The following is a 14,942-nucleotide window of genomic DNA, read 5'->3' as shown; positions in this document are numbered from 1 at the left end:
CTCAGTCACATTCTTCTAATCCTAAAATTTCTTCACCTAAATTAACCATAAAGTAAGTTTTCTCTCTATCACGTTGTATCTTTCCAGAGTGTGTGAGTATAAGACAGCGTGTCTGTGAATCCACTCAGAGCCTTTGCAGAATTCTGCGAAACACTCTTATGTAAACATTTCCCATGGTTTTGAACAATGACTGGCATGGTACTTGTCTTGGCAACTTAATTTTTGTTCCATCTTCACAGGAAACTTTGGAAATGGTAACTTTTTCCCCTTTCCATTCATTTGTTTCACTCTGGAAATGAAAATAATCCATTTCAGAGTGGTGATATGCAAATTACAGATTGACAAAGTGTGGTCAGTAGATTCCAGGAACTAATATTAATGACGTTGAAGTATTGACATAGTTGGAGAAGCTAGCTTTAAAAGATATATGGCAATGAAATACTGTTAAAAGTACCCTTGGGTTATAATAGACTCCAAGTCTGAGAACAGATTCCCTTTTAGTTAATACAGTATTCACTGGGATCCCTGGGTGGCGCAGCGGTTTGGCGCCTGCCTTTGGCCCAGGGCGCGATCCTGGAGACCCGGGATCGAATCCCACATCAGGCTCCCGGTGCATGGAGCCTGCTTCTCCCTCTGCCTATGTCTCTGCCTCTCTCTCTCTCTCTCTCTCTCTCTGTGACTATCATAAATAAATAAAAATTTAAAAAAAAAATACCGTATTCACTATTTTCTGTATAAGAATAGGTTCTTTAAGGGACTTACTCCCTTTTATTTTCACCTTTGGAAACCATTGTCGTTGATGAGTATGTTATGAACATCCCCTCATATGGCAGAAAGTGAGAATTTCCTTTAAGCGTGTAAAGACAGACCACCATGGATGAAAACCTAACTTAGTAGAAAGTTGTTTATATTATCCATGGCCAGTGCTTTTGAATTGCATGTTTTCTTTCATCACTATGTGTGATAGCTTTAAAAAAACATGTATATAAATATGCATTAACAATCACTGTGTGTGACATTTAGTTTACCTCTTTAGTGCTGTCTCTAGTTAGAAAATAACAATTAACTTTGATATTATAAATAATATTTAACAAACAACTGATTTTTAGAAAGCTTGTATTTTTTATAGCCATGTATTAGGGCCTGAGAAACAGACAAAACTAGACGATTTGCAGATTTCTGTGTTGTCAAGTGAATAAACACATGAAATCATGTTTATAAATACCCAGATTCCTTGCAGATGTTTTTAGTGGACTCTATTTTTAGGCACTACTGGGTTGAACCACACAATATTAATTAGTACCTAGTAAATAGTAATATAAATACTTAGACTAAATGATTCCTATTATTTACAAAGTATACCATTGATTTTTGCAAATGGCTGGTATGTCAGGATGGGTTAGGTTGTGCTTTGGCAGCAAACAATTCCAAGAATAAATGTTCATTTCTGGCTCATGCTCTCTGTCCATTGCACACTGGTGGGGTGCTCAGCTCCATGTCCTCTCTGTCAGGATTGTGCTGGTGGAGGTGCCATTCCCTTGAACATTGGACAGCTTGGGAAAGAGATGTAAGATTCTCTTAAACGCGTCTTCCCGGGAGGGACAAACCTGATGCTTTCTTTTTATGGGTCAGGGCAAGTCATAAGACCCAAACTTACTTCAAGGAGGTGGGGAAGTGCCGTTCTCTTCCCAGGTGCCTGGAAGAGGAGAAGGCACAGAAATATTGTGGGGTTGCACCACTGTTTAACCACAGTTCGAAAATTTTCCAAAGTAAATGAGTGTCATGAAATTTACTACATTATCTACTTTGGTGTAGCAGTTGGGTTGTCAGTTATAATTGATAGTGATGATTAAAACCATTTACTGTACCCCTAATTTATAGTGTAATCCCCTGGTGTTAGTATCTCTTCCCAGAAAAGTGTGCATTTAACTACACCAATAATTTTTTCTTACAGATTTTATTTATTTGAGAGAGAGAGAGAGGGAGAGAGAGAGAAGGGAGCAAACGTGTGCACATGAGCATGAGCTGAGTAAGGGGCAGAGGGAGAAGCAGGGTCCTCGCTGAGCAGGGAGCCCGCACTGGGGCTCCATCTCTGGACCCTGAAATCGTGACCTGAGCAGAAGGCAGACACTGCACCAGCTGAGCCACCCAGGCGCCCCTAATTACAACGGTGATTTATGTTTGAGTCTTGAGTTCCAAGACTGCCACGCGTGCTCTACAATGCAGGCTGGCTTGTATTTGCAAATGCTGCTTAAATCAGTTTGCTTGTTGATAGAAATAAGCTTTCCTATCTCTTATAATAATCTCGGGATTATTGGGCCACTATCCTGGCTACTGTTAATTTTTTAAAAATATTTTATTTATTCATTCATGAGAGAGACATAGAGAGACAGAGACACAGGCAGAGGGAGAAGCAGGCTCCATGCAGGGAGCCCAATGTGGGACTCGATCCCTTGTCCCCAGGATCACAACCTGGGCTGAAGACGGCGCTAAACTGCTGAGCCACCCGGGCTGCCCCTGGCTACTGTTTAATTTGTAGTAATTTCATTTCTTCCTTAGTCTGTCTTTGAGTGTCACACTCATGTTTTTAATTGTAAAGTGTGTAACATAGAATTTACCATAGTGGCCACTGTTAAGCATTCAGTTCAGTAGTATTAAGTATATTCATATTGTTGTGTAACAGATCTCCAGAACTTTTTTTTTAATATGGCAAAACTGAAACTCTGTACACATCAAACAACTCCCCGTTTCTCCTGCCCTCCTCACCCTTGGCAACCACCATTCTATTTTCTGTTTCTGTGAGTTTGGCTACTTTTGATACCTTATAAAAATACAGCTACACAGTTTTCTTTTTCTGACTGGCTTATTTCACTTAGTGTAATATTCTCAAGTTTCACTCATGTTATAGCATGTGACAGGATCTCCTCCTTTTTTTTAAGGTGAATGATATTCCATTGTTTGTGTGTGTCTGTGTGTGTGTATAAACCACATTTTGTTTATTCATCTATTGATGGACATTTGATTTGCTTTAACCTCTTGGCTATTGTGAATAATGCTGCAATGAATGTGAATTTGCAAATATCTCTTTGAGCTCCTACTTTCAATTCTTTTGGGTATATAAGCCAAAGTGGAATTGTTCAGGGTCACATGGCAATTTCATTTTTAATTTTCGAGGAACTTTCATACTGTTTTCCATAGTGGCTGGACCACTGTAGATTCTCACCAACAGGGCACAAAGTTCCAGTTTCTTTACATTATTGCCAGCAGTTGTTATTTTTTGTGTTTTGTTTTGTTTTTAGATAGTGGCTATAAGGTGATACCTCTTTGTAATTTTATTTGTACTTTCTTTAATGATTAATGATATTGAACGTCTTTTCATGTGCTCATTGGAGAAATGTCTGTTCAAGTTCTTTGCTCATGTATTTTTGTTGAGTTGTAGGAGCTCTTTACATATTCTGGATATTAACCCCTTATCAGATATATGATATGCAAATATTTTCTTCCATTCTGTAGGTTGTCTTTTCACTCTGTTGATTGCTTACTTTATTTCCCAGAAGTTTTCAAAGATTTTATGTAGTCCTATTTATTTTTATTTGTTGCCTCTGCTTTTGGTTTCATATCCAAGAAATCATTCCCAAATTCAATGTCTTGAAGCTTACATGTGAGCAGGGAAACCTGTTTTCTTGTTAAGAGTTTTACAGGTCTTATTTCATGTTAATTTTTGTATACAGTATATGGTAAGGATCCAACATAACTCTTTTGCATGTGAATATTCAGTTTTGCCAACACCACTTGTTGAAGTGATTGTCCTTTCCCTATTGAGTAGTTCTGGCACCTTGGTTGAAGATCATTCATCCTGAGAGTGTTTTTTTATTTTTATTTTTATTTTTTTTATGATAGTCACACAGAGAGAGAGAGAGAGAGAGAAGCAGAGACACAGGCAGAGGGAGAAGCAGGCTCCATGCACCGGGAGCCCGACGTGGGATTCGATCCTGGGTCTCCAGGATCGCACCCTGGGCCAAAGGCAGGCACCAAACCACTGCGCCACCCAGGGATCCCCCTGAGAGTGTTTTTGAGATTATATGCCAGAGAGTATTTTTCCTGGGTTCTCTATTCTGTTTCGTTGGTCTGTATGTCTGTCTTTATGCCAGTCTATCTGTGTTTTGATTACTGAAGCTTCATAATATGATTTGATATCAGGAACTGTGAAGTCTCAAACTTTTTTCTTCTTTTTCAATATTGTTTTGGGTTTTCAGAGTTTCTTGAGATCCCATTTTAGGGCAGTTTTTCTGTTTCTGCCAAAAATAGGATTTTTGATAAGAGTTATAATGAATCTGTTGATTGCTTTGGGTGCAATGGACATTTTAACAATTTTATTTGCATCTTTAATTTTTTTCAGCAGTGTTTTGCAGTTTTTCACTCTATGGGTCTTTTACTTTGTTAGTTGAGTTTATTCTTAAGTCTCTTATTCTTTTTGACACTTTTGTCAATGCGATTGTTTTCTTATTGTCCTTTTGTTTGTGGTTTGTGTTTGAAAACTCAGTTATTTTATTTTGTGGTGATTTTGTATCCTGCAAGTTTGCTGAATTTGTTTAGTAGTCTAATAATTTGGGTGTGTGTGTGTATGTGTAATCTTTTGGGCTTTGTGCATATAAGATCATGTAGTGTTACCTGTGAGCAGAGATAACTTCTTCTTTCCTAATTTATTTCTTGCCAAATTGCAAAGAAATTTTTACTTCTAGTGCTCTCTTGAATAGCGGTAGTGAGGGTGAACATCAATACTTTGTTCATCTTCGAGGAAAAGCTTTCAGTCTTTTAGCATGGAGTATGATGTTAGCTGTGAACTTTTTATATATGGCCTTTATATATTGAGATAGTTTCCTTCTATTGCTAGTTTATTGCTTTAATTGTGAAAGGTATTTAATTAGTCAAATGGATTGAGATGATCATGTGGTTTTGTTCTTCATTCAGATAACATGATATATCACATTTTGTATGATGAACCATCCTTACATCCGTAGGATAAATTCAACTTGGTAATGGTGTGTAATCCTTTAAATGTGCCATTCAACTCAGTTTGCTAGTATTTTAAAAGGATTTTAAAATTACTGTTCTTCAGGCATATTGGTCTATAGTTTTCTTGTAGTATCTTGTTTTGCTTTGCTATCAGAGGAATGTTGGCCTCAGAATGAGCTTGGAAGTATTCCTTGCTCTTCAAATTTGGGGAAGAATTTGATGAGTTTTGGTGTTAATTCTCTACATGGTTAGTAGAATGCTCTCATGAAGTCATGTGGCCCTGGGCTTTAATATGCTGGAGGTTTTTGATTACTGTTTCATATCCTTATTGGATATTGGTCTGTTCAGATTTTAAATTTAAGCCATTGACTTTGTAGGTTGTTTATTTCTAGGGATTTATCCATTCTACGTTATCAAACTTATTGGTGTATGGTTGTTAAGAGTCTATTATGGTCCTTTTAATTTCTGTGACATCAGTTGTTATGTCTCCTTTTTCATTTCTGATTTTAGTTATTTGAGTCATCTTTTATTCTTAGCCTAGCTAAGGGTTTATTAATTTTGTTGATCTTTTGAAAACAACTTTTGTTTCATTAATTTTTTCTGTTATATCTTTGCTCTAATAATTTCCTTTCTTTGCTAACATTGTTCTTTTTGTAGTTCCTTGAGTTATAAAGTTGGGTTACTGATTTTAGATTTCTCTCTCTCTCTCTTTTTTTTAAATGTAAGTGTTTATAGCTATAAACCTCACTCTTAGCACTGCTTTCGTTATATAAGATTTGATACATTGTGTTTTCATTTTTATTTGCCTGAAGATATTTTCTAATTTCCCTTGTGATTTATTCTTTGGCTCACTGGTTGTTTAAATCTGTGTTGCTTAATTTCCACATATTTGTGGATTTTTATTTTTCCTTCTGTTTTTCATTTCTGGTTTCATTCCATTGAGGTCAGAAAAGATACTTGGTGTGAGTTCAGACTTCTTAAATTTGTTAAGACTTGTTTTGTGGTCTAACATGTGGTCTGTCCTGGAAAATGTTCTGTGTGTGCTTGAGAAAAATGTGCATTTTCTTGTTGTTGCATAGAGTCCTCCATGTATGATTGTTTGGTGCATTTAGTCTACAGTATTGTTCAAGTCCTCTGTTATCTCATTGATTTTTGTTTGGTGGTTCTTTCTTTTGAATGAATGACATTGAAGTCTTCTCTTACTGTGTTGATGCCAGTGTTTGCTTCAAAAATTTAGGAGTTCTGATGTCAGGTGTTTACATATTTATAATTGTCAAAGCTTCTTGGTGAATTGACCCTTTTATCATTATATAATGTCCTATTTTGTGTTTTGTTAGTTTTTGACTTCATCTCTTTTGTCTATTAGTATGGCCACCCTGCTCTCTTTTGGTTAACATTTTCATGGGATATCTTTTTTCCATCTTTTCATTTTCAGCTTATGTGTATCATTAGATCTAAAGTTTGTATCTAGTAGACAGCATGTGGTTGGTCTTTTTTTTTTTTTTGTATGTTTTTTTATTGGAGTTTGATTTGCCTATATATATATATATATATATATATGGCATAACACCCAGTGCTCATGCCATCAAGTGCCCCCCTTAGTGCCTGTCACCCAGTAATCCCACCCTCCCGCCCAACCTGCCTTTCTACCACCCCTTGTTCGTTTCCCAGAGTTAGGTGTCTCCCATGTCCTGTACCCTCACTGATATTTCCCACTCATTTTCTCTCCTTTCCCCTTTATTCCCTTTCACTATTTTTTATATTCCCCAAATGAATGAGACTTGTTTTTTTAAATCCATTCAGCCACTCTGTCTTTTGATTAGGGAGTTTAATCCATTTACATTTAAAGTAATTACTGATAGCGACGCCTGGGTGGCTCAGCGGTTGAGCATCTGCCTTTGGCTCAGGGCATGATCCTGGAGTTCTGGGATCGAGTCCCACATTAGGCTTCCTGCGAGGAGTCTGCTTCTCCCTCTGCCTATGTCTCTGCCTCTCTGTGTCTCTCCTGAATAAATAAATAAAATCTTTAAGAAAAAGTAATTACTGATAAGGATGGTATTTTATTCCCATTTTCTTAATTGTTTTCTGTATGTCTTGTAAGTTTTTTGTCCCTCTTTTCTTTTACTACTGCCTTTTCTTTGTGTTTTAGTGAGTTTTTTTTGGACACATGCCCTTTTAATTACCTTTTGTGTATTTTCTACAGTTTTTTTTTTTTTTGTGGTTTCTCTGGGTATTACATAAAATATCTTCATGATTTCAGTTTATTTTAACCTGATGGCTTTAGTTGCATACAAAAACTCTACTCCTTTATGTCTCTGTCCCTCCACCTTCCCTGCTTTGTTAGTGATGTCACAAATTGTGCCTTTTCATATTGTGTGTCTGTTAACATAGATTTATACTTTAATGCTTTTTCCTTTTAAATCCTATAAAAGAATGAAAAATGATTTATGCACCAACGTTAGGGTTCTGTTTTTGGCCTAAGTATTTACCTTTACTGGAGAGCTTTATATTTTCTATGGTTTTGTGTTGTCTAGGGTCCTTTGTTTCATCTCCAAGGGCAATCCTTTAGTATTTTTTGTGTGGCATGTCCAGTGGTGATTGACTCCATCAGCTTTTATCTGGCTGGGAAAGTCTTAATGTCTTCATCTTTATTTTTTTTATTTTATTATTTTTTTTATAGTTTTGCCTGTTTTATTTTATTTTAATTTTTTTTTTATTTATGATAGTCACAGAGAGAGAGAGAGAGAGAGAGAGAGAGAGAGGCAGAGACATAGGCCGAGGGAGAAGCAGGCTCCATGCACCGGGAACCCGATGTGGGATTCGATCCCGCGTCTCCAGGATCGCGCCCTGGGCCAAAGGCAGGCGCCAAACCGCTGCGCCACCCAGGGATCCCTGTCTTCATCTTTAAAGGATGACTTTATAGATACAGTATTCTTGGTAGTTCTTTTCTTTCAGCATATTGAATATACCATACTGCTGCCCTCTGACCTGCAAAATATCTGCAGAGACATTGGCTTTGAATCAACAGAGGTTCTCATTTACATGAGGAGTCCATTTTCTCATGCTACATTCAAGATTGCTTTTTTCCTGTAACTTTTCAGTTTACTATATGTGGTGCTGAAGTGAGCACAGCTTTTCAGTTTCATTATAATGTGTTTCAGTGTTGGTCTCTTTGCATTTACCCTAATTGGAGTTCATTCAGCTTCTTGAATTTATATATCCATTTTTTTGCCTCAAATTTGGAAAAATTTCAGCCACTATTTCTTTAAATAGGCTCTCTATCTCTTTCCTACTTTTCCTGGGTCTCCCATAATGCATAGATAGACTTTTTGTAGTGTCCTGTATAGCCCATAGACTCTCTTTACTTTCCATCATTCCTTTTTTTTTTTCCATTCCTGTGACTCAGTAATTTCACATGATGTTTTCTAGTTTGCTGATTCTTTCTTCTGCTTGATCAAATCTTTTTTTTTTTTTTTTTTTTTGCTTGATCAAATCTGAAGTTGAATCTGTTTAGTGCATTTTTCAGTTTAATCATTGTATTCTTCAGCTACAAAGTTTATTTACCTTTTTTAAAAAGTGTTTTTGTGTCAATATTCTTATTTTGTTCATGCATTATTTCCCTGATTTCATTTAGGTATCTTTTGTGTTGTCTTTTAGCATCTTTAGTAGAGCATCTTTAGAATTATTATTTTAAATTACTTCTCAGGTAATTCATAGATCTTCATTTCTTAAGGGTTGGTTGTGGTGCTTTATTTTGCTCGTTTGATGGAACCATCTTTAACTGTTTTCCTTTGGGCCTTTTGATCTTTTGAGATTAGGGCATTTGAAAAGACAATGATCTCTTTTAGTGTGTTATTTTTTTTTTAAGTTTTTGTTTATTGATTCTTAAGAGACGGGAGGGGGGGAGACGGGGGGGCGGGGGGGGGCGGGGGCGGGGGGGGGGGCGGGGGCGGGGGCGGGCTCGGGCCTCCCCTCCGCGGGGCGGCGACACTCCGCGCGGCGGGGCGTTGAGTGTTTACCGCGCGCCCTAGCAACTGGCGGGCGCGCGGCTGGCGGCGCGGGGCGCGGGGCGCTGGGCGCAGTGCGGACGCGGAGCGGGGCGCTGCAGGTGAGTGCGGCCGTTGGGCGCAGGGCGGCCGCCAGGGACTCGCCGCCGCCTCTCCGCGCCGGGCCCCGCCGCTCCCGCCCGCCCCGCGCAGGGGTCCTTGCAGCCTAACGCGGCGGGGTTCGAGCAATGGGGGCCTCTCTCGCCCGCTCCCCTCGTCTCCTCGGGCCGCGGCCCGCCCTGTCCCGGCCCTCTCCCTCCCCTCCCCTCCCCGCAGACCCCCTGCCCGGGCGCCTCCTGCTCCTCGGCTCCCGAGCCGAGCCCCTCTCCGCGGCTCAGGCGACTCCCGGCGCCTCCCCTTCCTCCTACCCTCCGCCCCTGCAGCTCGCCCTCCTTCCACCTACCGTCCTCCTCCCTGCGCCTTCCTGCCGGCGCCCCCTGCCCCCTCACCCCTACAGACTGAGCTCCGGCTCTAACTAACGCCTGTCGCCGTCTGCTCGGTGTTTTCACGCAGGCTTTAAGTGTACGTGGATTCAGGGCCCTGCACATGCCAGTTCTGAAATTCTGATTTTTCTGTAGCTTCATCATTCCCAGAATGGCACGTGTATGCGCCGACTCCCAATCTGTGTTACCAGCCACATTTCTAGATCTCAGCGTGGATGCTCACCTTCCCTTAGCTCTGTTTCTGCTCAAGCGTTACAGAAATTATTCACGGACGGGTTTCATTTTTTTTAATGCTACGGGAAGCTTGCAGCTAATCCTTAAAAAAGAAAAACAAGCTGTGTTACAGTGATTTGATTCGGACAGAAAATGAGTAGAATAATAGACAAAATGAATATAAATGATTTTCCATTTATGAGAACACGTGCACAGAAACTTTTCTCCATTTAATCATTAAACTTTTCAACAGTCGCACCTTAATTCAAAGATACTTACTACATATTCATGTGTATTCGTTGTAACTGTGGTTCTTAGGCCAAAAGGACTCCTGGATTGGCAGTGGGTAGAAACTGGGGAACAGCCTGTTTTGATTAAAAAAAAAAAAATTTAGTTTTGTATTTTTACCTGAGTTACACAGACCTTTTTTTTTTTTTTTTTTAACACCCCTGGGACTAGTGGAATAAATACGGTTCTCCTGCTAAATGAGGCTATTAGAAATGTCCTAGACTTAACATGAAAAGCTTTAGATTACACTGTTTTCTTTTTGTAATTTATTCACTTACGCCTACAAAGTACTTCTTTCTCTTTCTCTGTCCGTCTCTCTTTTTTTTAAAAAAAAGATGTTATTCATGAGAGACACAGAGAGAGGCAGGCTCCTCACAAGGAACTGGATGCAGGATTCGATTCCAGACCCAGGATCATGCCCTGAGCCAAAGGCAGACGCTCAACAGCTGAGCCGCCCAGGCTGTCCCTCTTTCTTTCTCTCTCTGCTCTCACTCTCATTTTTAAAGGCTTTTTCTACCTATCTTGTTCAAGATTTTGATACACTTTTCCCCCCTAATAATATTTTTTGCCTTCTGGGTTGTCCCAGACCCTCCTGAAATTTTCTTAGACCTCAAATCAAGCCTGTTCATTGTTGCAGCTCCTGCCTTTCCAGATTTAGAAAAACAATTTGAAGAGATACAAACGTGTTATTTTTGTATAGACATTTATCATGATGAAGACCTTTTTGCATTTCTTAGCTCTTTTTAAAGTGTCTTTCAGGAAGTTGCTGTATGGGGTGTTGACTGCTGCTACAGTCTTATATAATCTATGTATGTCCACATTTTCCTTTTAAAAAGTACAAGAAGGAAATGATACACATGTTGTAGTTTTATAAGACCACTGAAACAAGTGGTATGCTTAAGATTAAAAATAAATTGTGCACATAAGACTTTCTATATGTGATAAAGCTGTTTGCACTTATTCTTAGCTTGCACTTACTCTCTTAATACTGGCAAACTCAACAGTGTTACTGATGTAAGCATCAGTACAGGCTTACATGTTTGGAATCAAGCAATAGAAACAAACTACTAGAATACTAAAATAAATGCACACGAAAAAATCTGTACCCTAATTGTATATATTTTATAATTGTATGTATTTGTATATATAAGTATATACACAGATATAAAAATATATATACCTATTTATGTACACATATATCAGCCATTCTTAGCCCTGAGAACTATCATTTTTTATAACAAATATTTTGTAATGCCTTCTTTGCTACTCCAAAATCAAAATCCTAGGTAGTAATTCTACATGTGTGCATAGTTTAAATGTAGGATAGGATATCTTTAAATGTAGATAGGATATCTAGATCAGTGGCTCTCAGTGAGGCAGTACTCATAACTCAGAAGTATTATTAACCATATTTCATTATCAAAATGATATTGGCTACTTCCTGGGACCCCAGGATCATAGCCTGAGCCCAAAGGCAGACACTCAACCACTGAGCCACCCAGGTGCCCTGATGTCTGACATTCTTGGTCCTCATCACTAAATCCCAATGATGTCCCCTAACTGTAAAATAAAGGAAAATTAAAAGGTAAATAATTGCAATACAGTAATAGTATGTAAATGCTCAGGTACCACTACACTAGAATATGTAGTGAAGTAGTCAGGTGCTCCAGCCTTACATAGAATTATATACTGTGAATGCAGTAGCTCCAAATGCAGGCTGATGTAAACACATCATTGAAACTTAAATTGTGTGACCAGCATGGCCATCAATGGTGTGATTTTCCAAAATACTGAGCTCTTGGTAGACTTCCATATAAGACAGAATATATACAACCTTCCTTTGACTTACATGATAGTTGCAATCCTGGAAAATTCAGTGTATGTCAAAACTGTGGAAAAATTACTTTGTAAAGTGGAGTTAGATTCTTAGCGCAGGTATTACTTATCTGAAGTTTTTCGCCCACCAGATGCCTAAAGAGTGTAGTATAATTCTGTCTGGGGACTGTTGTGCACATTGCAGGACATCAGACATTATTTTTTAAGAGTTTATTTATTTATGAGAGACAGAGAGAGGCAGAGACGTAGGCAGAGAGAGAAGCAGGCTCCCTGTGGGGAGCCTGATGCGGGACTCAATCCCAGGACCCGCTCCTGGGACCCCAGGATCACACCCTGAGCCAAAGGCAGACTCAACCACTGAGCCACCCGGGTGCCCTGATGTCTGACATTCTTGGTCCTCATTACTAAATCCCAATGATGTCCCCTTCCTATCATTTTGATAATGAAATATCCTTAATAATATTTCTGAATTATGAGTATTGCCTCATTGAGAGCCACTGATCTAGATATCCTGTTACTAGATTTAGTGCAGTACAAAACCCAAAATCCCCAAGTCATTTCCGAAGGGTCCTGGTACTTCGGAGCTTTAGTAATAATGGGGGAAAGCTAATTCTATTCTATATTTAACTTTATCACCATTCTAATATTCTGGAAGGAAGCCTTTCATGATCCTATTAGTGAAAAATCAAACAAGTATAGACTATCAGGGAAAAAAAAGCCTTAAATGTTCACAGTGAGAACTTGCTTGCTAACTCGGCTTTTACTCAATGTTGCAGATAATGTTCTCTTTTTAAAGAAAGTCAGAATAACAGAGTTCAGTTTGACAGCATGGTTCTAAATTATGCACTGCCCAGCCCAGAAGAGCCTTTGGCTCCAGCAAACCTGTTGGACCAAAGGCCTTGATGCCATCTTCCCCCAGCTCTTCCTTCCACTGTTGGGAGTTTTCTGTTTCTGTTTTCTGCCCAGTTATTTGAGCTTTTCTTTCTGGGGCCCAGGGAAATGAGAAAGTTATTTGCTTAGGGCAAATAGATACTAGAAAATCCAAGTGCCTGTCAGTTTTACTTAGAGCTAGCCCAGTAAAAATGAATATTTCTGTTGCATTAAGGAGCAATTTGATGATGAAAAAAAATTGACCACTAAGATTAAGAAGCAGAATATGGGGATCCCTGGGTGGCGCAGCGGTTTGGCGCCTGCCTTTGGCCCAGGGCGCGATCCTGGAGACGCGGGATCGAATCCCACGTCAGGCTCCCGGTGCATGGAGCCTGCTTCTCCTTCTGCCTATGTCTCTGCCTCTCTCTCTCTCTCTCTCTGTGACTATCATAAATAAATAAAATCTTTAAAAAAAAAAAAAAAAAAAAAAAAGAAGCAGAATATGTGTTGGATGGCTTAAAGGCTTGAAAGTGAGAACGGTTCCAGGAAAAAGGTGATTGCCATCCTGTGTTTCTAACTCTTTCCACTCTGATGCAGGGTGTGTGGTGAGCTCAGATCTGAGCATTGACTGAGCATGGGGGTGGCTCTGACAAGGTCTGCACAGTGGACTGCTGCTGGATATGGGACCAGAACCCTGGAAATTACTCCACTGAATGAAGTGATATTGAAAGAAATTGTGATGTTTGTGGAGAGTTTTATCTACAAACATCCTCAAGAAGCAAAATATGTTTTTGTAGAACCACTTGAATGGAAAACAAACTTGGACCCCTCAGCATTTGAATCAGGATATATTGTCAGGTAAGCTGGTAAAGAGCTTCTAGAGTTTAATGTCTTTATTGTACATATTTTGATAAATGAGTTGTAGGTTTTGGGCAAGTAATTTAACATCTGTGAATCTCAGAAATATTCTGACCCAGGAATTGCAATCAGGAGGCACTCTGCTGAAATCTGGGAACATTCTGTTTAGCACAACAAAATTATGTATGTATGTATGTATGTATGTATGTATGTATGTATGTATGTATGTATGTATTTATGAGAGAGAGAGAGAGAGAGAAGATGAGCAGGGGCAGGGGCAGAGGGAGAAGCAGACTCCTGGCTGGGTAGGGAGCCAGCCAGACACTGAGCTCTATCCCAGGACCCTGAGATCATGACTTGAGCCAAAGGCAGACCCTTAACCGACTGAGCCACCCAGGCACCCCTAATTATTTCTTTCTATCTATCTATCTATCTATCATCTATCTATCTATCTATCTATCTATCTATCTATCTATCTAGATGTTATTTATTCATGAGAGACACAGAGAGAGAGGCAGAGATACAGGCAGAGGGAGAAGCAGGCTCCCTACAGAGAGCCTGTTGTGAGACTCAATCCCAGGACCCTGGGATCATGACCTGAGCTGAAGGCAGATGCTCAACCACTGAGCCACCCCGGTGCCCTGGCACTCCTAATTTTTAAATTTTGATTTGAATTTCTTTTGATAGGGGATGCATTCTTGAGTTCACCACACTCCAACAATTGTTGTTGCTTTATGTTTGGGCTTTCCACTCATCTATACAACCCTACAGGTGTCAGTAGGCATTGGTTTTGTGACCTCTGCTATAGGCAAAATCCCTTCTGGTATTAAAATCTATTAATTCCTGGGGAGTGGTAAATTTCCCTCAATATATGGGAGAGGCTAATTAGCAATTAGCATTGTCCTCAAATGAGAACCTTCCAAATCTGAGATTTAAGAAAAACCTACCTCTACCTCAAACAGGGAGCTGTCAACTTAGCTCTAGAGAGCTTAGATAAAAAATATATATGTATTTATATAAATGTAATCATAATTATATAGGAGCAATTGACATTTGCATATGTAAATCTTTTTTGTTGTTTTGGTCAGCTTCAGTTTATTTTCCACTTTCAGGCATCGGGATCCTCTTTTCTGCCACCGTGTTCCTCCTTAATTTTGCATATGAACTTTTAAAGTGTGACATTATCAAAGACAGGTCACTAATCAGTCAAATCTTCTTATACATGCCTTTTCCACTTTTTCCCTTTGGGATTATTTGTGAGAATAAACTCTGAATTTCATTTTTAGTACTGAAAAACCTTTTTTGAACTGTATTTCAGGAGTGTTTGGTTCTGTTGTCATGCTCTACCTTCTCTCTGAATTTCCTGAAGCCT

The 14,942-nt window shown here is 39.2% G+C and overlaps 1 protein-coding gene across 10 annotated transcripts in view; it reads left to right on the top strand.

The window, feature by feature from the left end:
• LOC144309699 (outer dynein arm-docking complex subunit 2-like) overlaps positions 1–14,942 on the top strand; it is a 166,750-nt gene that overhangs the window by 19,712 nt on the left and 132,096 nt on the right. For 8 of the 10 annotated variants that reach the window (XM_077890806.1, XM_077890803.1, XM_077890805.1 and 5 more), the window contains one exon: positions 13,310–13,570. In XM_077890806.1, the coding sequence (XP_077746932.1) occupies positions 13,347–13,570 (224 nt within the window). In that variant the 5' untranslated portion in view covers positions 13,310–13,346. Of the gene's footprint in view, positions 1–9,043; positions 9,125–13,309; positions 13,571–14,942 lie in introns of those variants that run through there. The other 2 variants (XM_077890804.1, XM_077890811.1) reach the window with 2 other exon arrangements.

The sequence above is a fragment of the Canis aureus genome, unplaced genomic scaffold (assembly GCF_053574225.1).
Source record: "Canis aureus isolate CA01 unplaced genomic scaffold, VMU_Caureus_v.1.0 ptg000175l_RagTag, whole genome shotgun sequence".
In the NCBI taxonomy this organism is placed as follows: domain Eukaryota; kingdom Metazoa; phylum Chordata; class Mammalia; order Carnivora; family Canidae; genus Canis; species Canis aureus.
Note: the sequence above shows the minus strand (reverse complement) of the source record. Positions and strands in the feature narration are given on the sequence as shown.